This window comes from Phyllopteryx taeniolatus, chromosome 5 (assembly GCF_024500385.1).
Source record: "Phyllopteryx taeniolatus isolate TA_2022b chromosome 5, UOR_Ptae_1.2, whole genome shotgun sequence".
In the NCBI taxonomy this organism is placed as follows: domain Eukaryota; kingdom Metazoa; phylum Chordata; class Actinopteri; order Syngnathiformes; family Syngnathidae; genus Phyllopteryx; species Phyllopteryx taeniolatus.
Window position 1 is genome coordinate 10,875,750 of NC_084506.1, and position 26,942 is coordinate 10,902,691.

General features: G+C 42.0%; 1 protein-coding gene across 1 annotated transcript in view; it reads right to left on the bottom strand.

Moving 5' to 3' along the window:
• The window catches only part of calb2a (calbindin 2a), a 46,118-nt gene extending 22,407 nt beyond the window's left edge, over nucleotides 1-23,711 (bottom strand). Inside the window, exon 1 of the mRNA XM_061774820.1 lies at nucleotides 23,390-23,711. Within this exon, the coding sequence (XP_061630804.1) occupies nucleotides 23,390-23,483 (94 nt within the window). The 5' untranslated portion in view covers nucleotides 23,484-23,711. The remainder of the gene's footprint in view (nucleotides 1-23,389) is intronic.
• Nucleotides 23,712-26,942: the final 3,231 nt, after the last annotated feature.

Below are 26,942 nucleotides of genomic sequence, written 5' to 3' on the forward strand. Positions count from 1 at the left end.
ATGTTGTTCATGGAGATCATTGGAAGTGAGATGGGAGTGGCACTGGGAAGCAATGGTCTTTTTCAAGATTTTTGAGAAAAATGGGAGGCTGGAGATGAGACAAAGGTTATTGAAATTATATGGAACTGAACCATGTTTTTTCAGTACGGGCTGCAGTATTGAAAGCTGTGGGAGCAAACCTTTAGAGAGAGAGGATCAGGTAATGTTAGTGATGAGGGGGACCAGGGACGGGAGGCCAGCTTTTACCAGAACTGTAGGGAGCAGAGATCCACTACGAAGGAAGCGATCACGTGAGGTCTGTGCGTGTGTTGTGGCGCAAGTGTAGCAACGGTGACAGGGAATAAGTTAGCGAGTGTCCTCTGCAAGGAACTTACAGTATATGCAGTACAGTGCTACAAATAAAGGTTTGCAACATCCATCCATCCATTTTTCGTAGTGCTGATCCTCACTAGGGTCGCGGGCGTGCTGGAGCCTATCCCTAGCTATCTTCGGGCGAGAGGCGGGGTACACCCTGAACTGGTCGCCAGCCAATCGCAGGGCACATATAAACAAACAACCAGTCACACTCACATTACACCTACAGGCAATTTAGAGTCTTCAATTAACCTACCATGCATGTTTTTTAAGGATGTGGGAGGAAACCGGAGTGCCCGGAGAAAACCCACATGCAGAACATGGAAACTCTAAACATGGGAGGCTGGATTTGAACCCGGGTCCTCAGAACTGTGAGCCAGATGTGCTAACCAGTCGTACACCATGCTGGCAGATTTGCAACAAATTAAATGGATTGCACAACAGTAGAGTGCCCGCTATCTTGACGTGGGAGCGCCGCGATGGTCCCGCCATTCATTTCTATTGAGACTTTTGGGCATGAGTGCACGCACAAACAAAAACTTAATTTTTAAGCGATTTTCATGTGGTGGACAAAAGCCGGAACACTTTTACATTTCTGAAAACAAATGAACAAAACTCAAAACAAATTAACAAAAGCGCAAAAAAATGACGAGTGACACAAACCAGTAAGGGAACGTACCATATCACAGATTGACGCGTTATTAGGATTCCCACGCACATACTTGGCAAGACAGGCCCTGCTCCAATATTAGTAGCTCCAGGACACTGATTGGCTGCTGTAGAACATGCCCTGCTGCTTCCAGATGGTAAAAGAAGTATGTGACTTATTAAGTTGGCAGCGTTAATATGAATGCCATTAACCCTGAAGCCAGCTACAACCCTGCACAAGGTGATCGAATCCGACTGGACAGACATTCATTCATTCATTCATCTTACGTTCCGCTTATCCTCACTTGGGTCATGGCCGTGCTGGAGCGTGCCCCAGCTATCATCGGGCGAGAGGCGGGGTACACCTTGAACTGGTCGCCAGCCAATTGCAGGGCACATCTAAATAAACAACCATTCACACTCACATTCACACCTAAGGGCAATTTAGAGTCTTCAATTAACCTACCACACATGTTTTTGGATGTGGGAGAAAACCCCACATAGGCGAGGCCGGATTTGAACCCAGGTCCTCAGAACTGTGAGGCAGATGTGCCAACCAGTCGTCCACTGTTCCACTGTAAACCAACATTTGATGCTTTATATATGTACTGTATATATGACTTGAGCCGAGGCGACACGGCGGCGTGGCTCGCATACCTGGAAACATATTTTCACCGTGAGGGAAAACCTCTGTGCATTTTTATTGAATGTAAACTGCGACATTAAGACGTCGTGCAGCGGCGATTAAAATTTTTAAAAGCGGCAAAACCAGCGGCCGACCGATTGGCCGCTCAAGGAAACAGTTGCCAAACCATGCACACTGCGCAATAGTTCAGTCGGGTTCGGCGGCGTCGCTTGGTGTGCGCCAGCCTTAACCACCATAATCCTAAATTTAACCCATCCTAAACTGCCTTAACCCCAACCCTAGTCCTTAACCTAACCATAACAAATTTATTTTTTTTAAATTTATTTATCTTGTACAAATGTGATCCATATTTGGGATGGACATCTCGTCACAGCTGCGTAGCCAACCCTCCCCGTGATGCAGGAGCCAATCATGTTGAAGCAGAGCGTGTCTTGCCAAGAAAGGGTGTGGAATTCCTAATTAGTCTGTGATATGGTACATACCCTTCCGGTTTGTGTCACTTGTATTCGTTTCGGCTTTGTTCATTTGTTTCGTGTCTTGCTAATTTGTTTTCTGAAAAGTAAAAGTGTTTCAGCTTTTGTTAATTTGTTTTTCAAAATGTCAATTGGTTTAATATTTTGTAAATTTATTTTCTGAAATGTAAAAGAATTTCGGCTGTTATTAATTTGTTTTAAGAAAAGCTATTTTGTTTCGACTTTTGTTAATTTCCATCCATCCATCCATCCATCCATCCATTTTCTAGCACTTATCTGAGGCTGTACTCTGAGCTCCTTCCGGATGACCGAGCTTCTCACCCTATCTCTGAGGGAGGAAACTCATTTCGGCCGCTTGTATCCGGGATCGGCGGCAAGGTGGACGACTTGTTAGAGCGTCAGCCTCACAGTTCTGAGGACTGGGGTTCAATCCCGGCCACGCCTGTGTGGAGTTTGCATGTTCTCCCCGTGCCTGCATGGGTTTTCTCTGGGCACTCCGGTTTCCTCCCACATCCCAAAAACATGCATGAATTGGAGACTCTAAATTGCCCGTAGGTGTGAATGTGAGTGCGAATGGTTGTTTGTTTGTATGTTCCCTGCGATTGGCTGGCAACCAGTTCAGGGTGTACCCCACCTCCTGCCCGATGAGAGCTGGGATAGGCTCCAGCACGCCCGTGACCTTAGTGAGGAGAAGCGGCTCGGAAAATGGAGGGATGGATGGTATCCGGGATCTTGAGAGGTTCACCTTTTGGGTTCTTCTTTACCACAAAGGACCACCACAAAGTCCGCATCACTGCAGATGCTGCACCAATCCGCCTGTCGATCTCCAGTTCCATTCTTCCCTCACTCGAGAACAAGACCCGAAGATACTTGAACTCCTCCACTTGGGGCAGGATCTCATCCCCGACCTGGAGAGGGCACACCACCCTTTTCCGACTGAGGACCAAGGTCTCAGATTTGGAGGTGTTGATCGTCATCCCAGCCGCTTCACACTCGGCTGCGAACCGTTCCAGTGAGAGTTGGAGATCACGGCTTGATGAAGCCAACAGAACCACATCATCTGCAAAAAGCAGAGATGCAATACTGAGGCCAGCAAACCAGACCCCCTGTACGCCTCGGCTGCGCTTAGAAATTCTGTCCATAAAAGTTATGAACAGAATTGGTGACAAAGGGCAGCCTTGGCGGAGTTCAACCCTCACCGGAAGCGAGTCCAACTTACTGCCGGCAATACGGACCAAACTCTGGCACCGATCATACAGGGGCCGAACAGCCCGTATCAGGGGGTTCGGAACCCCATACTCCCGAAGCACCCCCACAGGACTCCTCACGGGAGATGGTCGAACGCCTTCTCCAAGTCCACAAAACACATGTAGACTGGTTGGGCGAACACCATGCACCATCGAGGACCCTGCCGAGGGTGTAGAGCTGGTTCATTCTTCCACGCCCAGGACGAAAACCACACTGCTCCTCTTGAATCTGAGATTCGACTTCCCGATGGACCCTCCTTTCCAGCACCCCTGAATAGACCTTACCAGGGATTATTATTTTCTGAAATGCAACTGTTTCACAAATTTTTACATTGTTTTGCACTTCCCAGCCATCGTTGAAATCATCTGATTTTGTTTAATTGCACGACTGCATCACTTTAGTGTTTTGAGCATCAAAGATGAGCTCCATATCAAAGATAACAGCCAGGTCAGGTCTATCAGGATGGACCACAATTATTCTCTTGTAAAGTAACCCTACAAATAATTAACACATGAACGAAACTTTATGAGTTTGTGACCGAGAATTTTGGGCGGGCTTTTTGCCAATCTGACGATGAAAACAGATTGCTTCTCAATAAACCTAATTTACCTTATTTTCACGACCATAAGGCGCAATCAAAAGTCTTAGATTTTCTCCCAAATAGACGGGGTGCCTTATAATGGGGCGCACCTTATGTGTACACCGAGTTCCAAAATCTGTAAATGTTGTGTGACTTTTATGAGCGCGCCGCTTGACTGACTGGGAGCATTTCCTGCCGACACGCTGCTTATATAGAGGAAATGCGGACGTGACTGAGACAGCATGCGGACAAATGCTGCAAATGGTGCAAATCAGACAATTAAACAAAATCAGGTGATTTCTATGATGGCTGGGAAGTGCAAAACAATGTACAAATTTGTGAAACAGTTGCATTTCAGAAAATAATAATCCCTGGTAAGGTCTATTCAGGGGTGCTGGAGAGGAGGGTCCATCGGGAAGTCGAATCTCAGATTCAGGAGGAGCAGTGTGGTTAAAGGGGGAAGGGTGCGCGTGACAGAGGACGCTAAAGGCACGCCCCCAGTAGGTATATATTGGCTAAGGACCCCCGAAAATGGCACCTACGAAGAGACATGCTTACAAAGCACAGTTTAAACTGCAAGCTATCAGTTACGCGGAGGAACATGGCAATCAAGCAGCCGCAAGCGAATTCAAGATCAACGAATCCATGGTTCGCAAGTGGATGCCTGGGCTAAGGTATCTACTTTGACTGTTGTCCGAGCTTTCGCGAAAACCTGCATCATTGCTGAACAGCCCCCCGGCAACGAGACTGACTCTGACAATGATGAGAGGAAACCCGGCATGTTTGATGGCGAAATTGCCCAGCTGTTCATTTCGGATACAGAAGATGAGGACTTTGATGGATTTGTGCATGAGGATTGATCAAAAAATAATGTGAGTACATTGTTAAATACTTCAATAAAGTACAACCGAACTCAGTTCTAGCATGTTTTAGCGTGCATGCATGCTATCGTATGTTTTAAGCTAGCGTATGTTTTACCATGTCTGCGCCCAATAATACGGTGAACCTTATGTATGTGTTAAATACAGAAATAGACCCCGTAACTGAGACTGCGCCTTTTGATACGGTGCGCCTTATCGTCGCGAAAATATGGTATATGGAATCAGATTCATGGCAAAATAGAATCACATAGACTTTTAAATCGCAAACAAAACAACAAGACTATCAAACAAAACCAAAAAGACATTGAGAGACATAATCTAACTCGGGTGAAAAAAAAAAAAAGTTATTACTTACAATGAAAATATTTTTTTGCTTGCGATGACGACATTCGCGTGTGCGCTCACTGACTTTATGCTCACTTCCAATCTTTGTGCGCACGCTGCCTGACTTTTTGCGTTTTCTTTTTGGCACAAACCTCTCGGGTGGGCTGGGTTTATGAGGAATGCGTCGTCATTTGCTCAATTGTTTTGTGTGACAGCTCATGCCTCCAGATGTGATTTCTTTTTTTTTTACGTGTCACAATGAGCAGAGCCAGCGACAAGAATTCAAGATTACATTTTCAATCACCTTAAGGAAGTGTATCTATCATATTTCTTGTCAATGCTGTACTAGGAAGAAGTGATGTTGTAACATTGTACTAGTAACATGTTAGAAGCGCACAGCCACAGTTTATCAACAATTTAGCAGCTTATAACCGTTAGCTATATTGCTAGCGTTAGCTACCATACTGACTCATCCATACCGTATACTTAATGGCCATTGGCCACATTTCCTTATCATCTTATGATGACCTGAGAATTGCGTTACTGAATAAAATTAAACACATAACCAGTACAGCTTAAAGACAGAATTAGCATAAAATGGAACCACAAATCCTAAATACCTTGCAGGATTTCCTGCAAGAGCTTGATTTTATTCAATGTGTAGTTTTAAAGTAAGCCAGTCTTTCTTACTAGGCGTTGACAAATTGACAGTTTTCCTTTTACGGTTTATTTCAATATCCGGTTTGTGTTCATGCACATGAGGTGGCCCAGTGGTTAAGGCGATGGACTGCTAATCCATTGTGTTCTACATAGATTGGTTCAAATCCCATCCTCGTCGTGTTCTACTGTCAACCAGTTCAGGGTGTACCCCGCCTCCTGCCCGATGATAACTGGGATAGGCTCCAGCACGCCCGCAACCCTAGTGAGGAGAAGCGGCTCAGAAAATGGATGGATGAATGGATGGATGGATGGATGGTTTGTGTTCATATCCAATGTTTTCCCCTCTGAAATAATGACGTTTTGAAGGAAAACAAGCATGAGGATATATGTATTTATATGTAGTATATTGTATCTGTGTGTACGTGTATTTAATTTTGTAAAGCATTACTATTCGAGGGCGGAACGGTGGATGTCTGGTTAGCACATCTGCCTCACAGTTCTGAGGACCCGGGTACAAATCCAGTCTCGCCTGTGTGGAGTTTGCCTGCTCTCCCCTTGCCTGTGTGGATTTTCTCCAGGTACTCCTTAATTGAAGACTCTAAATTGAATGTGAGTGTGAATGTGACTGTGAATAGTTGTTTGTTTCTATGTGCCTTGTGATTGACTGGCGACCAGTTCATTGTGTACTCCGCCTCTCGCCCGAAGATAGAAGGGATAGGTTCCAGCACGCCCGCGACCGTAGTGGGGATAAGCGGCACAGAAAATGGATGGATGGATTGATTACTATTAGAAACAAGAGTAGTATGCCCTGGTAAAATGACAAACAGATAAGAAGGCATTAAAAATGGATAATTCCCAAGCCTACACTCTCGTCTCCTTTAACTTCTGTCTTGGGCTAGCTTCCAGTGCAGGCTTTCCCAGTCGGCTTCTTCTGGTGTGAGAATTAGCAAACAGTCCACGATGTGTCCAAAAAATTCATAGTGAATCATCCCGGCTTCAAGCCTCAGTTTGTTTGAACAGTTTTTATTCACCCATCCATTTTCTGAGCCGCTTCTCCTCACTCGGGGTGCTGGAGCCTATCCCAGCTATCATCGGGCAGGAGGCGGGGTACACCCTGAACTGGTTGCCAGCCAATCGCAGGGCACAGTTTTTATTGGTCTAATCTAATTAACCTTCCTGTCTTTCAGCTAATGGAGCAACTTCACCAGGATCAGAGCACTGATGCTGACCCAGAGGATGGGGTCGTGGTGTCAGACATGCCTTGCCCCATGTCCCACCATAACTTTCATGTCCTTCATGGATTCATAAATGCCATTACGTCGACTTTGTTTAAACATGAACTCTACATTCAGACGTGAAGACTGAGAGAAGTGAAAATTAAATGTTAAAATTGTAGAATTGGAAAATGTGACATTTTAATGAGACATTTTATGTTTCAAGTAGTATAAACTTTAAATATTTCCTTTCATTTTAATTTAATTTAATTTAATTTTTCCAAAGCTGATTTGTTGTTCGTTCTGCACCTGTTTTGATACGGTAAGTGATGCGAATAAAATAGCAATTTATATATTTTACGTTAAAATTGACTCAATGCTCTGTGTATTTCCTCGTCTGACGTCCTGTCTGGGTTGTCATACTGGTTACTGGTTATAAGTGTTTAATTGTATTCAGTAATGTAATTCTCAGGTCATCATACGATGATAAAGAAATGTGGCCAATAGCCATATAGTATACAGTTCGAACAAGTCAGTATACAGTTAGCAGTATATTTTTAACTGCTAAATTGTTGAGAAAATGTGGCTGTGCGCTTCTAACATGTTACTAGCATAATGTTACAACATCACTTCTTCCTAGGACAGCATTGACAACATATATGATAGATACTTACACTTCCTTAAGGAAAATTGAATCTTGCATTCTTGTCGGTGGCTCTGCTCAGTGTGACACACGCACACAAAAAAACACACACCTGGGGGCATTAGCTGTCACTCAAAACAAATAAGCCAATGAGGATTCCTCATAAAGCCCACCCACCCGACAGGTTTGTGCCAAAAACAAATTGCAAAAAGTGAGGCAGGACACGCGAATATCATCATTGCAAGCAAAGAAAATTTTCATTGCCAGTAATAACATTTTATGGAAAATCAGCTTCTACGATTTAGAACGTGTGATGATCCATAGGTGGCTTCTCTTACTGTATTCCATAAAGAGCAATGAAGTTATCAGTGGGTGGACTGGGTAAAAAGGGCAATGGGGAGGAGAGGGAGCCTATAGTCTTTTCATAACCATGAAGTACTGTAAATTACTGTAAGTAATGGAATTGACTGTAAATGTTTATAAGAGCTCAAAATAATTCCACAATTTGCTTGACTGTTCAGTAAATTACTGCCCGAGATGCTGTCCATCATGATTCCTTGAGGTCCATAGCTGTACTTCGTCCATCCATCCATCCATTTTCTGCTACTATTCTGTCTGGTCATGGGTAGCTGTTGTCTGCCACAGCTGACTTTGGGTACAATACACTCCGGAGCCTTTATGTTACATCTTATTTTCATTCTGAGTGTGCTGCTCCCACGAAAACAGTCATCCAGAAACCAAATAATGGCACTCCCTTCACTGAGGTAGTATATGTGAATGTGTGCCAACATTTTTTAACAAGCCCATCGAATGACTGGACAGATGGCTCCAAACGATGTGACTAGCTGCTTCTATAAAACCCTGGAAGTCAGCACTGCCTCATTTATGCAATCTACTTCCTCTCTTCTCCCTCAAACTCATCATCTCGCTCTCTTATCTTCTCCTCCTCCATCGTACTGACATCTTTGTTCTATCCACTGACATTTTCTGTGTGTGCATGTGTGTGTGTGTGTGTGTGTGTGTGTGTGTGTGTGTGTGTGTGTGGACATGCATGTGCTCCTTGGTGATGTTATCACAACTCATAAATGTTTGCTCCTGCTGCTTCCATAAGTAGGACAGCCGCCCTGCTATGAGCCTCTCTCCTGTACGTCGTACTGACATTTAGCTCTCTGGAGAGAAATGACCTCTGAGACAATTAGCGCAAGTACATTGTGATTAAATACAAGGGAAGTGGCATAAGATATCAATAATAAATTATTTATTGGCTGCAGTTTCCCCAGGACTTGTCTTGCATTCAAGTGAAAGAAAGAAAATATCCAAACTCATATATTACGGTATATGCACGGTATAATAAGTTTGCTTATTCAAATGTCAATTTTCAAACCTTACATTAAAGGGTTTCTGGTTTATCTTGGAGCTGCACTGTACAATATGCTGTATGTTAATTAGACTGTCAGCTAGTGCAAACTTTATTAACATCTCTTTTCAGTGAATTTCACAGGCATTTTTCATTTAATATTTAGCTACATTATATATTATGTGTACTGTTAGACATTCCTGTAAATTATATAGTTATTTAGCACATACCATCCATTTTCTACACCGCTTATCCTCAGTAGAGTCGTGGGTATGCTGGAGCCTATCCCAGCTAACTTCGGGCAGGAGTCAGGGTACACCCTGAACTGGTCAGCAGCCAATCATAAGGCACATATAAACAAACAACCATTCGCACTCATATCCATACCTATGGCCAATCTAGAGTCTTCTATTGACCTAGGAGGAAACCCACGCAGGCTCAAGTAGAACATGCAAACAACACACAGGCGAGGCCAGATTTGAATCCGGGTCCTTAGAACTGTGAGGCAGATGTGCTAACCAGTCGTCCACCATGCCACCACCACATACCTTACAGTGAAATATTTTAAAGTGATTTTACAGAAATTAACTACAGTTTCCATTGCATCATGGGATTTTGGTTGACGTCACACAGAGAGTTACTGTATTTTGCATGCAGCACAATTGTGCATTAATCCTCAATGTTCATGAAAGATAAGGATTAACATAACATTGATCATGTATGTTTATGTTATGTATGTTTACTATTGCATTACATGTATGTTGCACTTTGTTTTCAGGAAACCCTGGCTGTGGGTTGTGTGCAATAGAGTGACCCGCTCAGTTCTGTTAAGACTTGCTGTGATAAGCGTTGCCTGGCCTGCTTCTTCTGTAAGCCAAAAAAAGCTCCTGTTTATCTTGTGTAACTCATCAGCACCACAATGAATAGAAACATTGGTTTGACACTGTTATCAGTAAATTACTCTAATTCAAGTTTACAGTAATTTACTGACAACAGTGTTATCAGTCTCTGCCACAAAAAAAAATGGTCAAACTACAGCTCATTTCCTGAAAAGCTCGTAAGTCGAGTCACTTGTATCTCAAGGTACCACTGTATAAACCTATATCACAATAATAAGAATAGAAGAGTATGGCGAAGGAAAGGAATAGTTCATTATCCATGTCTCGAACATCGTCTCACAATAGACTATGCTCTTCACTTACTGAAGACAAATATGAAGGCAGCAAGGCCCACAAACAAGTAGAAGGGGAAAGTTGCTTCTGTGAAGGACTGGCAAAGCACATCTATGGATTAAATATAATTCTGTGACATCAATGGACTCTAGGCTGCTAGCAGTTATTGAGTGCAAAGGATTTTGTCAGGCGATCCAAATACATGAGCCCTCTAAAGGTGTGGTCGTTTGCATAAAATGGTGGTAATTTTATCAGAAACTTAAGCTAATGATCTACAATTTATCACATCATTTTTAGTTCAAATCCATTGCAGAGAATACAGGCAAACTCACAACAACAAATACTTCTGGACATACAGTATTTGTTTGCGTGTTGGGAAGATTACTTTGAAAATGTAATTGGTTACAATTCCAAGTTACCCTGTTGAAAATGTAATAGTAGTGTAACTTTCAATTACTTTCTCTAAGTAATATAACTAACTACATTTGATTACATAACATTACATTTTTACTTTTCTTGATTTTGAATTAATGCATCAACCGGATCCTTGGATGTTCCCTCTAAACCAAAGCAGAGCAAATTTATTTATATAGCGCATTTCATACACAAGGTAATTCAATGTGCTTTACATAATTAAAAGCATTTAAAAACAAAGAAAACACATCTTTTTAACATTTAAAACAAAGAGAAAAAAATACAAATAAAAACACAATTAAAACAACGTGGAGTGGAAGAAATATAATTTTAAAGTGGAAATGCTCTTTAAAGCATGGGAGTTTTTAACCTGGACTTAAAAACGTGAAACTTGGGGCTGATGGCACTTCTGTTGGCAACTGCGCGGACCCAGCTACGTCAACGTAGCTGGATTATCTGAGCCCTCGCATCAAACTGACCCTGAAGAGGAAAAAAGATGATTCTTCCACTTCAACTGAGGATTTACTTGATTCGCCAGAGACACAGAAAAGTGTCTTCCTCTCAATCGACATGAAATTGTCAATTACACATGACTTGCTTCGCCAAGAGATCGCCGAACTCAGAAAGAGCTTGGAGTTGACACAACAACAGGTCAAGGAGCTAAGATTAGATAATACTGCGCTTCGATCAAACATGATGTCAACGTCAGCAGAACTACAAACTCTTAGACAGGAATATAAACTCATGAAAGAAACTACACTGGACAGCATGCGCAACAATCTCATTTTCTCCGCCATTCCAGAAAATGCTCCGGAAGACCTCATGGTGCAGATTTAAAAATTAATGTTGTCCGCGCTCAAGATACAGCAAGATACAGTCGACGAGATTACCTTTCACCTTGTCCACTGATTGGGAGGCCCTCGTCCAGGAAACCGACCACGTCCTATCATTGCAAAGTTTGAACACTTTCAGCAAAAAGTGTTTGTAAGATCAAAAGGTTGGGAGCTCAGAGTGACTTCGTTTGGAATGAACAATCAGTTCCCCAAGGAAATCAACGAGAGGCATAAAATCTTGTACCCGTTGATGAAGAATTACCGTGAGAAACGCAAACGAGCGTGGCTAGTTGTCGACAAGCTACATGTCGACAGCCAACTGTTTCGTGTTTCATGATGCCAACATCTCGCCCTGGTTCTTCTAGATAAGTACTTCTTTTGATCTGTTGTCGTTATGAATTGTCAAAAGTGTATTGTATTTTGTTTCATTATTTCCTCTTTTGCTTAGACAAATAAAAAAACGGAATCACGCATGCCACCAGCATGAATTCTCACTCCTATCTGTCTGCTTTTCTGCTCTGCTTGTTTCCACACACACTAAACACACAAGTCGCTCAAAACTCTTCTTGCGCACTACAAACAACCACCACACACCATATTATCCCCTTGTCACTGTTTGTTTTCTATGTTCAGTGTTTGTTCGTTACCCTTCTATGTATCCTGGCTTTGCTGTACTTAAATATAGCATCTCTATCACCGTCTCTAAATAACATTTGTCAACACAATACCAAAAAATCTCCCGAAAACTGTCAAAAAAACAACAACAAAGAATGCATAGTACCAAATGTATTTAAAATTATGATACACGTACCCATTATATGTCACACTTAACTTTTGTGTCATGGAATGTCAATGGCATTCGATCGCAGGCAAAGAGAATGAACCCCCACCAATATGGCGCTTCAACACGTCCCTATTAAAGGACCCGAATTTTGATTCTTTCGTGAGGAAGGAATGGGATGTGTTTTTGAAATTCAACGACTCCCCAACCATATCCCCATCTTTGCTGTGGGAAACCGGGAAAGCTGTATTGGGAGGTCGAATCATATCATACTCTTTGTATAAGGAAAAACAAGAACAAAAATTGGAAAATGGAATTGAGGAAAAAATTAAACACCTCACAGAAGAATATGCAATTAATCCGACAGCAACGGTTAGAAACCAACTTCACAAGGCAAAACATCAATTAGACGTTAACTTATCAAAAAGAACATATTCTCTACAACAGCTGAGATACATTAACTTTGAGTACAATAGAAAATCATGAAAATTCCTTGCGAACCAATTTCAGTGCAATAAAGAAAAGTCATTAATTACAGCCACTCAAGATTCAAACGGCAACTGTACACAGTCACCGCTAGAAATAAATGACATTTTTTACAATTTTTATAGCAGCTTATACGCATCTTCGAACAACCCAGATCAAAAATAAATTGAAACTTTTATTAAGGATCTAAACATACCTCAATTAAATACACAAATTAAAGACAGCCTTGATGTTCCTTTAACCATCACAGAATTACTTAACGCATTAAACAATATGCAACCGAGACGGGCGCCTGGTCCGGACGGAACCCCTGTTGAATTCATTAAACATTTTTGGCCAATACTAACACCTCTATTTTTCAGAACAGTCAAGGAGCTAAACGATAAAGGTCAAATTAGTAGCCATATGAACACAGCATTTATTACTAGTTATTACTAAAGTCAGGTAAAGATCCCACTCTCCCGGCTAATTATTGGCCTTATCACTGATTAATGTAGATATCAAGATTATCTCGAAAGCCCTCGCAGCGAGATTTGAAAAGGTACTTCGTCGATAATCCACTATGACCAGACAGGCTTCATCAAAGGTAGAAGTTCCACAAATAATGGCAGACGTCTGTTAAATTGAATAAGCATATCACAGCGTAAAAATCTAAACGCAATCATCATGTCACTTGACGCAGAGAAAGCTTTCGATAAAGTTAACTGGGCTTTTCTGTTTGGAGTACTTCGCAAATTTGGCTTTGCAGATTCATTTATGCATTGGATAGCAACATTATACAATTCACCGAAAGTGACAGTCACCACAAATAGGATTACTTCACAAAGTTTTACATTACAAAAAGGAACCAGACAAGGATGTCCACTCTCACCAATGCTATTTGCAATAATCATGGAACCTCTTGCTGCCGCTATACGTCAGAATGCTAATGCTAATAAAGATATCTGCTCACTCGTGACAGAACACAAAATAAATCTGTATGCTGATGATATCCTTCTTTACTTACAGGAACCCAAGTATTCTCTTCAGGCAGTTTTCAATCCATTTAAACATTTTCACAAATATCAGACTACTCTATCAACTGGACAAAATCAACAATACTCCCAACAACAGCAAGATCATGGACTCCTGCAGATTAAATCCCAGATTACCCTATCCTCAGAATCAAAATCAGTATCATCTTTATTTGCCAAGTATGTCCAAAAAAGACACAATGAATTTGTCTCCGGTAGTTGGAGCCGCTCTAGTATGACAACAGACAGTCAATTGACAGAGAGCACGTTTGAGACATAAAGACATTGACAAAAACAGTCACTGAGCAGTAAAGGGTTGCTAATTATCTGGTAATGCCGGTACAAATAAAACATTTTATTTTAAAATTGTTTTTATATATTTATTTTTTTGACAATTGTGCAAAAAGATGCAGAGTCCTCTAGCACTTAGAGCAGTTTGAATGACTAAAATAGCAATGACCATTATGCAAAGGGTGCCGAGACTTCAAGGAATGTATGGAGTTTAAAGTGACTAGTTGTGCGATAATCTGGGACAATATTGGTTGGGCAAATGTTGCAGATACTACTCAGTCAGTGTGCAAATCCTACTCTGGCACGAGTGGCCAGTATTGGTTAACAACAGATATGCAAATAGTGCAGCGTGGCGAGACTTCTACAGCGAGTGCACGACTAATATATAATCGGCCCGACTGAAATTTGACAACAAACTCAAGACAAAAAAAATGGCAGCATGTTGCAATGGAATTGTAGGTTAGCTGTTTAAGAAGTTGATTGCAAGAGGGAAGAAGCTGTTGGAATGTCTGCTAGTTCTAGTTTGCATTGATCGATAGCGCCTACCTGAGGGAACGAGCTGGAAGAGCCGGTGAGGGTCAGAGAGGATTTTGCACGCTCTTTTGGGGGGGTGGGGGGGCACTGATACATGGGGTAGGGCCAATGACTGCCAGTCAGGGACCTGGCAGTCATAGTAACAGGGGGAAGGTGGGTTCTCACTTAGCTGCATGGTGGTGCTGCTGAGGCTGGCCCCCCCTCGGGTTGGATGACTGCTTGGGGTTGGGGCTCCCCTCTCATGGCCCACGGCTGCTCCTTGGCCAACCCCCCTCGCCCCCCGCTATCCGCGCTCCTTTCTAACAAACAAGAGACACTCTCCCGCCCTCGGGCTGGGTGGGGACTGGCAGCATCGTGGGCCCTGCAAGTTGGGGGAGTGTCTGGCTCTCCTGGGGATAGCGGGGCGTGTGGGGGTCGGTGGGGTTTGGTTTGGGGGGTGGAATTGGGTCCCTTCAGCCTCCACCGGGTGGCCAGTTGTCGGGGTGCCTCGGTGGGGCCGGCGGACCGCTCTTGGTCCCTCGGTGTGGGACGTGTCGTTTCCTCCGGGCTGCTCTCGGGTGGACCCCTGGGCCCGATCCCGCCCCTCGATTGATTGGGTGGGGTCCTCAGCCTCCGCAGTGCAGGCACAGCAATTACAGGACACTTCTGTCAGTCTTTGTTCATGCAAAATGGTCTCAATTCACTTGCATGTGTCTGCAGACACACACCCCTGGGACTCTTTCGCTGGGTCTGGGGCCACTCACTTATTGCGATAAATAAGTCATGAATATGCAAATTGCTTTTGTATCCCCTCACTCACACTCTCGTCCTATAGACTTTTATAATTTACATTGTCAATCCCACCACACTTCAGTTGTACAGCAGGGTTCATGACCCTTGTCCTGCATGCTTTTTCTCCTGTCCTTGTCCTGTTCTATCTTGTCCTGTCCTTCCCTCACAGGGTGTCGCATTACAGCCCCATGCAACACTCATATCTAATGTTTCATTGTTATATATATGTAATGATTTACTTTTCCTATCCTGTTTACAATTAGTGCTTTGTCTTTTATCTTGTTTTCTATCTCCCCTCTAGAAACTTTGTTCTGTTCGACTGATCAATTCTGATTCTCAATAAACATCAATTATAATACTAACAAACCACAGCGGAAGCTTAAAAACTCCACTGTGACACAATAAAACTGTTCCAGCATAAAAGGGATACAGATCCTCCATTCTGCTTGACCTAACAGCCGAACAGGACCAAAAAAATAATAATAATAAGCTACTCAAGCGAGGGGCACACAATATACAGGAATACTGCATACTATGTAAAAGCTTGTGCTGTGTCACTGAAACATACAGTATATGAATATATAGTATAATAAGTATAGTCGTGCTAAAAAATAATGGCACCCCTGTTGTGCCATTATTTCTAGCCATGACTGTATAAAAAGACATGCTTTTTACATATCATCACATGGAGCCAGTGGCCACTCTCTTTTTCTGTTGTTCAGATGCTACTGGGCTGCTCGTCATCGTCACTGTCAGGTTCCAAACTCCTGATCGGCTCAAGCATGTATGGTTTGACGAGGACGAGAAATATTGATCATATTACCCACATTCTGGCCATTTTGCGCTGGTTCCCGGTCGACTTGATGTGATTTTAAGGTCCTGTTACTTACTCATGAAATATTACACGGGTGAGCACCGTCTTATCTCACTGACTTAGTTATGTTCTGTCCAGAAATCTACGCTCGAAAAATGCAGGTCTTTTGGTGACTCCGAGAGCCAGAATGAAGTCCGGCTCTTGAGCATTTTCTATTCGGGCTCCAGTACTCTGGAATGCTCTACCCACAGATATTAGAGCTGCTGCCTCAGTAGAAATTTTTAAATCACAACTTAAGACTTATTACTACTCTTTGGCATTTAGTTAAACTACATGTGTAAGCCTGTTTTACTGGTTCTTGTCCTTTCTCCTCCCCTCTCGGCTACTGCTCGGAGAGAGGGCTAGGTGACGTTGACCGAATCTGAGGCTGTTGCTCTTTGGGTTCTGCACCGACCAACTGACACAAGAGCTAAGTTAGACAACTTTCCTGGACCCGTTGCCAGGATTCTGCTACGACCAATCGGGCCAGGTTCTGAGGCAGAACCACCTAAGGCGTCTACCCTGCGGCACTATTTCACTTTAAATTTACTCTTATGCCCTCTTAATGAACATTGTGCAGGATCATACAACAGTATGTGATAGAGGTGGCCCACTCGACATCCATTGCAGCGTGGTCATCCTGGAAGGAGGATCCCCCCATCTGCAGTCCCGTCTTAAGGTTGCGTTTTCCCCCAAATAGGGTTTTGAGATATTCCTTGTCCGATTGGGGGCTTTAGATGAGATAATTTCGTAAATCTTTGCCAACTGTGGGCCTGTTAGGTCTTCTGAGACTCTTTTGTGATTAAGGGCCATACAAATAAACTTGAACTTTATGTTCAAAAGTGTTACTAGTAAGTGTTCAAAATCTCACAGAAACTAATATATTGCACCACATGGTGGCACTTCGAGGTCATATTTGGAAAAATATGTGATGTTTGAGAATAAGGCAGAATGGCACATTAAGAGGGAGATAATCAAAAGCCTCGGTTTAGAAAGAGGAAGTAATATGGAAAAAAACCTCTGAACCTTTGCGTCTGTTTTTTAAATTTAATTAAAATTGAAATTATGGACATTTGCAAAGGCAACTGTCATTTAACTATATATTTTTTCATAGTAATGTAATGAATTACAATTTACTGTATATGACAAAATATTGTAGTTTAATTGCATACTTTATATGATCATTATAGCATTGCTAAAACAGCAATAGACCTTTCTATAGCACTGTACATTATAAGGATTGGAAACCCTCTCACATGAATGAGCAGCTTGTGTTCTGCGCACAGTGCAACTCAAAACCTTTTCAGTCTGCACCAGCCAGCAAAGTCAAAGGGTTGCAAAACCACTTTTGGCATAGATACCGCATCACACATCCCAAGAGATGCTTGTTAAGATGCCTTACACTGTTCGACATTCCTGTAAATTCTACAGTTATTTCCCACATACCATACAGTAAAATACTTTAAAGGGATTATACAGTAATTAACTACAGTTTCCACTGCTTCGTGGGATTTTGGCTGACGTCAGACAGAGAGTTACTGTATTTTGTAGCATAAACCGCGTGAATCCTAGCATGCATTGCGCCATGAAATGTTGAACTGTAACCGTAATAAAAACGTTAATCCTTAACGTTCATGAATGATCAGGATAAACATAACATGAATAATGTGTTTTTATGTTACCCATAGTTCCTTGAATCTGTGTCTTATTTAACTCGTAACATTTATGTTACTTATGTTTATAATGGGCGGCACGGTGGGCGACTGGTTAGAGCGTCAGCCTCACAGTTCTGAGGACCCGGGTTCAATCCCCGGCCCCACCTGTGTGGAGTTTGCATGTTCTCCCCGTGACTGCGTGGGTTTTCTCCGGGCACTCCGGTTTCCTCCCACATCCCAAAAACATGCATTAATTGGAGACTCTAAATTGCCCGTAGGCATGACTGTGAGTGCGAATGGTTGTTTGTTTCGATGTGCCCTGCGATTGGCTGGCAACCAGTTCAGGGTGTACCCCGCCTCCTGCCCGATGACAGCTGGGATAAGCTCCAGCACGCCCGCGGCCCTAGTGAGGAGAAGCAGCTCAGAAAATGGATGGATGGATGGATGTTTATAATGTGTTATGTTAACCAAAATCCTATGATGCAATGGAAACTGTATTTACTTAAAGTATAATCACTTTACAGTATTTTATTGCATGGTATGTTGTAAATAACTGTAGAATTTACAGCGATGTCTAAGTGTATTGTAATATATGTTCCCAGCATGCATTGTAATATTCATGGCTCCACAGTGTTTAAGCATCCATCCATCAATTTTCTGTACCGCTTATACTTACTAGGGTCGTGGGCGTGCTGGAGCCTATCCCAGCTATCTTCGGGCGAGAGGCGGGGTACACCCTGAACTGGTTGCCAGCCAACCACAGAGCACATACACTGGGTACGGAAAGTATTCAGACCCCCTTAAAATGTTCACTCTTTGTTATAGTGCAGCTATTTGCTAAATAATTTAAGTTCTTTTTTTCCTCATTTATGTACACACAGCATCCCATATTGACAGAAAAAACGGAATTGTTGATTTTTTGCTGATTTATTAAAAAAAAAAAAACTGAAATATCACACAGCCATAAGTATTCAGACCCTTTGCTGTGACACTCATATATGTAACTCGGGTGCTGTCCATTTCTTCTGATCATCCTTGAGATGGTTCTACACCTTCATTGGAGTCCAGCTGTGTTTGATTATATTGATTGGACTTGATTAGGAAAGCCACACACCTGTCTATATAACACCTTACAGCTCACAGTTTATGTCAGAGAAAATGAGAATCAAGAGGTCAAAGGAACTGCCTGAAGAGCTCAGAGACAGAATTGTGGCAAGCCACAGAGCTGGCCAAGGTTACAAAAAGAAATTCTGCTGCAGAGCACATTGGCCTCCATAATCCTTAAATGGAAGACGTTTGGGATGACCAGAACCCTTCCTAGAGTTGGCCGTCCGGCCAAACTGAGCAATCGGGGGAGAAGAGCCTTGGTGAGAGAGGAAAAAAGAACCCAAAGATCATTGTGGCTGAGCTCCAGAGATGTAGTCAGGAGATGGGAGAAACTTCTATGAAGTCAACCATCACTGCAGCCCTCCACCAGTTGGGGCTTTATGGCAGAGTGGCCCGATGAAAAACTCTCCTCAGTCCAAGACACATGAAACTCCGCATGAGTTTGCTAAAAAAAAACACCTGAAGGACTCCAAGATGGTGAGAAATAAGATTTTCTGGTCTGATGGGACCACGATAGAACTTTTTGGCCTTAATTCTAAGCTGCTAAACCAGGCACTGCTCATCACCTGTCCAAAACAGTCCCAACAGTGAAGCATGGTGGTGGCAGCATCATGCTGTGGGGGTGTTTTTCAGCGGCAGGGACAGGACGACTGGTTGCAATCAAAGGAAAGATGAATACGGTCAAGTACAGGGATATCCTGGACGAAAACCTTCTCCAGCATGCTCAGGACCTCAGACTGGGCGGAAGGTTCACCTTCCAACAAGACAATGACCCTCAGCACACAGCTAAAATAATGAAGGAATGGCTTCAGAACAACTCCGTGGCTGTTCTTGAATGGCCCAGCCAGAGCCCTGACTTAAACCCAATTGAGCATCTCTGGAGAGACCTGAAAATGGCTGCACACCAACGTTCACCATCCAAGCTGACAGAACTGGAGAGGATCTGCAAGGAGGAAAGGCAGAGGATCCCCAAATCAGGTGTGAAAAACTGCATTGCATCATTCCCGAAAAGACTCATGGCTGTATTAGCTCAAAAAGGTGCTTCTACTAAATACTGAGCAAAGGGTCTGAATACTTATGGCTGTGTGATATTTCAGTTTTTCTTTTTTAATCAATCTCCCGCGACCCTTGTGAGGATAAGCGGCTCGGATAGTGGATGGATGGATGGATGGATTAATAAATCTGCAAAAGTTTCAACAATTCCGTTTTTTCTGTCAATATGGGGTGCTCTGTGTACATTAATGAGGGGAAAAATGAACTTACATTATTTTAGCAAATGGCTGCAATATAACAAAGAGTGAAAAATTTAAGGGGTCTGAATACTTTCCATACCCACTGTATAAACAAACAACCATTCACACTCACATTCACACCTACGGGCAATTTAGAGTCTTCAATTAACCTACCGTGCATGTTTTTGGGATGTGGGAAGAAACCGGAGTGCCTGGAGAAAACCCACACAGGCACGGACGGGGATAACATGCAAACTCCACACAGGAGAGGCTGGATTTTAACCCGGGTCGTCACAACTGTGAGACAGATGTGCTAACCAGTCGGTGTAAATAACAAGATGCATGTATAACAAGATGCAAGATGCACGAAAATGTGATAGTACAAGAAAGAGAATGAGCATAAAAATCCACTGTGTAGATATACTGAACACTAACATGTAGCACCGTTGCAGAAAAGCATTGTTGTATAGCTTCTATTATATACTGTACATGTAGGTTTGGTAGTAGCAGCATGTTTTCATTGGAGGAAGCTCTTTGTCAAGGTCAAGAGACAACAGCCAATTGCTGCTTTCACAAAGTGTCACCTGATTCAGGCAAGCTCATCAATTATCCATCCATCCATCCATCCATTTTCAACATCGCTTATCCTGGTTAGGGTCACGGGGCGCTGGAGCCTATCCCAGCTGACTTCGGGTGAAAGGCGGTCTACACCCTGAACTGGTCACCAGTCAGTCGCAGGGCACATATAGACACCGACAACCATTCGCACTCACATTCACACCGTCACTGAGTGGCAATTGAATCCACACCAAAGTCAGGTGAGTGTTCCACTACACCATCAGTGATTTGGTCATTAATTAGTATTGAGCAAATAATGATGATGAATGAATAATGATGAATAATGACGATGTTTGAGTATGATATATCAAGTGGTGCATGACTCCAGAATCCAATTCTGACTACTTACCTCCCACTTTTTTATATATATATTTGTTATTTTTATTTTTTTACAGTAACTTACTGTAATAACCCTATGAAATGTTTAACTTTGTAATCTTGAGTTTCGGATTCTAAAACTCGCCTAACAGTGAGCAGTACCAACTAAATGAATATTTAAATATTATGTAAAGTGCATTTGGCTTTCAAAGGAAATTGCAGTCCAGCAATTTTAAATGTTTATTCTGGGTATGGGTGATTTTGATTAATATTCAAGATTTCATCACCAGTTTAACAAAAACTGTTGACAGCAAATGCTCTATAATTAGCAGGAGGAAGTGCAGGTCTTTTTTTTATTTTTTTATTTTAAAAAAGCTTTGAACGGACTGAATTAATAAGACCTGACCGAGACAGCAGAGGAAGATGAGAAGGACGTGGCACAGAGGAGCTGCAAGACGCAGGCGCATTCCAGATGAGATTTGATCCTGCGCCAACAGGGGAATAAGTGGTTTCATCATCTCTGGATGCATCGCCTCCTGTGTATTTTTAGTTACAAACAGTGTGATGTTTGCTCAATCTGAGCAAACAAATTAGCTCTCCTTTCTTTCTTCAGAGCAAGAAGAGACTCCCAGTAATGAGGAACGAACTCAGACACTGTAGCCAAATGTATTGATACGCTGGCAGCATTTGATTAGCAAAGTACTGTAGCTTGCTGTAAAGCACAATAAATAAATAAATAAATAATAGGACTCCAAAACCAAAACAGTCGTGATGCTGATATCCATAAGCTCCAAGCCTGCTATACAGCGCTTCATTCCACATTCATTTCTCTGTGGAATAACTTCCAGCACACGAGGAGGCGTCAAAACAGACTGCATTAGATCATTAACTATAGTGGAGTGTATGTGTAAAGCAGGTGAGGTGGACTTGCATCATCTACAGTATAGTCGAGTTTGTATATTGACTGGTTCAAAAACAAGAAAAACTTAAAGGATTTGATTTTGAATAGGAAATATTTACTGGACAATCAATCAGAGGCTGGCTCATAACATTAATTTCATGTTAATTTGACTGTTAATCTATAAGAAGCAACACGGCTGGTCTCAGATCAGTGGTTTTGGGGTGCGGGGATTCATTTTAGGGGTGCTTTTGGCACCCCCAAAAATGGGCAAGAAATGAAGGAGCAAACCATATTTTAGGCAATTGCAGGAGAGGAGGCTGTATTTTTGCAGTTCAAATATTACCTTACAACCAAGTTCTGTAATTCTACATTTTAAAAAACGACAAAGTTTGAAAAAAACAATTTTGATCTCTCAAATTTTAGCGGTGGTGGGATTCATTTTAGGGGTCCTATTGCAAAATGGCCTACAAACGCGTATGGTTTCCTCTATTTACAAATGTGTGTGTGTGTGTGTGTGTGTGTGTGTGTGTGTGTGTGTGTGTGTGTGAGTGTGTGTGTGAGTGTGAAGAAGAGAGAGGGAGGTGGCGGCTGGAGTGGAGGGATGGCTGAGGTACTATAGATGAATTATGAAATTGATAATTCCATGCTGACAGAAACGGGATCAATAAAACCTATAGGAGGTAGCTTTTTTTTTTTTTTACTGCATAAAGATGTCACCCGACATTCCACTTATTGACAAAATGTCGACAAGCTTGCTTATGAATGGAAACGGAAACCAATCCAATCAACATCACTCAAAAGTATTCACCAACAGTCTTAAATGACTATTTGCTACCTACATATCACACAAAACAAACTTAATGACGGTGTAAATTGTTATTGAAAAGTAATTTTTAATTTTATTTTATGCAGTAATTGCGAGTTTAAATTTAAACACCTTAAGGTTTCGATCATGTTTCATGATCAAATAGTCCCCCCTACACATTCGTTATTCATTCTTATAACATTGAAAAAAGTACATAAATTTCCGTTGCACATGATTAAATTGTGGTGAACCGACGTAATGTAATCTTTTCCTCGGAAACAATCAAATATGTTAGTTTAACACATTTTAATCATGTGCATGTTGTTCGAATTAAGTAAATTCGAAGGACTTTTTATCCAGTGAAGCATTGATTATCTGAATCTAATTATGTGTTGAATTAAAATAAATCAACAATACAGAGAACACAGTTAATGAAGACAATATAGTTAATTCTAACAGTCCTATTGTGAAGTTACATACTTTCCCCTTCTTTTGATGATGTCATCGCATATTGCATAAACAGCCCTTGAATCGTAAAAAAATCAACAACGCAATTTGGACATTAAAATGGCCTTACCGTCGGCATCAAAATGTTTCCAGATGTCGAGGAACTGGGATGCGGTGACCTCGGCCAGGTGCAGGTGAGGAGGCTGCTGTGCCATTTTGGCCATGATGCTCTGCGTGGATATGCTGCACGTCTCAAGTCCGCTGCTAATTCGAACTTTTCTGCGGCTCTTGTCAAAGTCAAGCGAACTGTGGCGCGCCGCCGGTCGCCCACTGCTTTTTAACTCTGTTCTTACCGCGAGGGGCGCATTTTACACCTTCAGTCTCTCATCTCGTCCATTCCCAATGAGTGTGCGCGCAGCGTGTCCCTGGCAGCGTGTTTTCCTGCTGCTGTGCGTGATAATCTTCATGTGTGTGCGTGCGTGTATGTGTGCGCGTGCGTGGGTACATCTAAGTGCCTGCCAGAGCTTTGCCAACGTGTGTGAGGCTTCACAGACGTTAATTAGAGCTCACACACTAATCACATTTCCCACATTGCCTCCAGCAGGCAGTGATTAGCCCACATAATACATGTACATTCTGAAAAAAAAAAGTTTTCATTTAGTGTGCTGCACAGTAGCCATGGATTCTATGAGAAGAATGGATGAATGGATGAAGAAAGCAATGCTTACATATTTCAACATGACGAAATGTTAACTTCATCACTTCGTTGACACATTTAATAACAATTTAAGATGTTTACATGTTACATTGTAAAGCAACTTGAAAAAAGCATATATATGTGGAGTTTGTATGTGCTCCCCATGCCGGCGTGGGTACTCCAGTTTCCTCCCACATCCCAAAAACATGTACGGAAGGTTAATTGAAGACTCTAAATTGTCCGTAGGTATGAATGTGAGTGTGGTTGTTGTCAGGGACGGAACAAAGGACAGGAGTACCCGGAGAAAACCCACACAGGCACGGGCAGAACATGCAAACTCCACACAGGCAGGGATTTGAACCCCGGTCCTCAGAACTGTGAGGCAGATTTGCCAACCAGTCGTTCACCGTGCTGCCACATTGGGATATTGATATGCTTAATTTCTAATTATCACAGTTATTCTAAATTTACTTTTTATCTCCTAAGACTGCCACAGACTAAAATGCACCTCTGCAAATTTAGGATGGGAGTGCACACATTTATTGTTTACTTCTGCGTTGTAATGCTTGTAGAGTTATTTACAGAGAATAATAAAAAAAAAAAAAAATGGTGCGCCTCAGGGTTCAGTTCTCGAACTGTTATTGTTCACCATTTATATCAATAATATCTGGCACAATGTTCCTAAATATTCCGAACTTGCCTTCTATAATTACATCTCAGGGGGGTGTCATTGAGTGTGTCACATCTTATAAATTAGTTTTTTTAATTGATGATACACTGTTTTTAAACTTAACATTCAGCAGCTTGTCAAGAAGCTAAAACTGTGTCTGGGATTTTATTTCAGAAACAGGTCCTATTTCTCATTTGCTGCAAAAAAGAGACTCATTGCTGCAACTTTTTTGCCCCAAAAATATGCAGGGTAGGTTAATTGATGACTCTAAATTGCACGTAGGTGTGAATGTGAGTACGAATGGTTGTTTGTTTATACGTGCCCTGCGATTGGCTGGCGACCAGTTCAGAGTGTACCCTGCCTCTTGCCCAGAGAAAGCTGGGATAGGCTCCAGCGCACCCGCGACCCTAGTGAGGATAAGCAGAACGGAAGATGAATGAATGGATATCCCAATGTATCAGGGGACCTTTTTTTTTTTAACCTATTCTGATGAATATGAACAAGGTGGTCACTAAATACCCCAATTCCAATGAAGTTGGGACAATGTGTTAAACCTAAATAAAAACAGAAAACAATGATTTGCAAATAATGTTCAACCTATATTTAATTGAATACACTACAAATACAAGATATTTAATGTTCAAACTGATAAACTTTATTGTTTTTAGCAAATAATAATTAACTTAGAATTTTATGGCTGCAACACGTTCCAAAAAAGCTGGGACAGGTGGCAAAAAAGACGGAGAAAATTGAGAAATGCTCATCAAACACCTGTTTGGAACATCCCACAGGTGAACAGGCTTATTGGGAACAGGTGGGTGCCATGATTGGGTATAAAAAGATTTTCCCTGAATTGCTCAGTCATTCACAAGCAAAGATGGGGCGAGGTTCACCTCTTTGTGAATAAGTGCGTGAGAAAATAGTCGAACAGTTTAAGGAAAATGTTCCTCAATGTACAATTGCAAGGAATTTAGGGATTTTATCATTTACGGTCCATAATATCATCAAAAAGTTCAGAGAATCTGGAGAAATCACTTGATGTAAGCGGCAAGGCCGAAAACCAACATTGAATGCCCGTGACCTTCAACCCCTCAGGCGGCACTGCATCAAAAACCGACATCAATGTTTAAATGATATCACCACAAGGGCTAAGGAACACTTCAGAAAACCAATGTCAGTAAATACAGTTCGGCGCTACATCCGTAAGTGCAACTTGAAACTCTACTATCCAAAGCAAAAGCCATTTATCAACAACACCCAGAAACGCCGCCGGCTTCTCTGAGCCCGAGCTCATCTAAGATGGACTGATCCAAAGTGCAAAAGTGTTCTGTGGTTCGACGAGTCCACATCTCAAATTGTTTTTGGAAATTGTGGACGTCGTGTCCTCCGGGCCAGAGGAAAAGAACCATCCAGACTGTTCTGGACGCAAAATTAAAAAGCCAGCATCTGTGATGGTATGGGGCTGTGTTAGTGCATGGGTAACTTACACATCTGTGAAGGCACCATTAATGCTGAAAGGTACATGCAGGTTTTAGAGAAACATACGCTGCCATCCAAGCAACGTCTTTTTCATGGACGCACCTGCTTATTTCAGCAAGACAATGCCAAACCACATTTTGCACGTGTTACAACAGTGTGGGTTCATATTAAAAGGGTGCGGGTACGAGACTGGCCTGCCTGCAGTCCAGACCTGTCTCCCATTGAAAATGTGTGGCCCATTATGAAGCGTAAAATACGACAACGGAGACCCCGGACTGTTGAAGTACTGTACATCAAGCAAGAATGGGAAAGAATTCCACCTACAAAGCTTCAACAATGAGTGTCGTCAGTTCCCAAACTTTTATTGAATATTGTTAAAAGAAAAGGTGATGTAACACAGTGTTAAACGTGACCCTGTCCCATCTTTTTTGGAACGTGTTGCAGCCATAAAATTCTAAGTTAATGATTATTTTCTAAAAACAATAAAGTTTATCAGTTTGAACATTAAATATCTTGTCTTTGTAGTGTATTCAATTAAATATAGGTCAAACATGATTTGCAAATATTCTGTTTTTATTTATGTTTAACACAACGTCCCAACTTCATTGGAATTGTGGTTGTACAATATTAACTAAACTCACAGTACAATCAAAAAGACAACACAACACATAAAACACATTCAGCTACTACTACTGCTACAGAGGAACAACAAACACACGCACACACACACACACACACACACACATAACTAATAGAATTACTACATGGAACAACAAAAATTAATACGTTAAAAATTAACATGTTGCAAAATGCTGCTAGGCATGATGTGATGCCCAG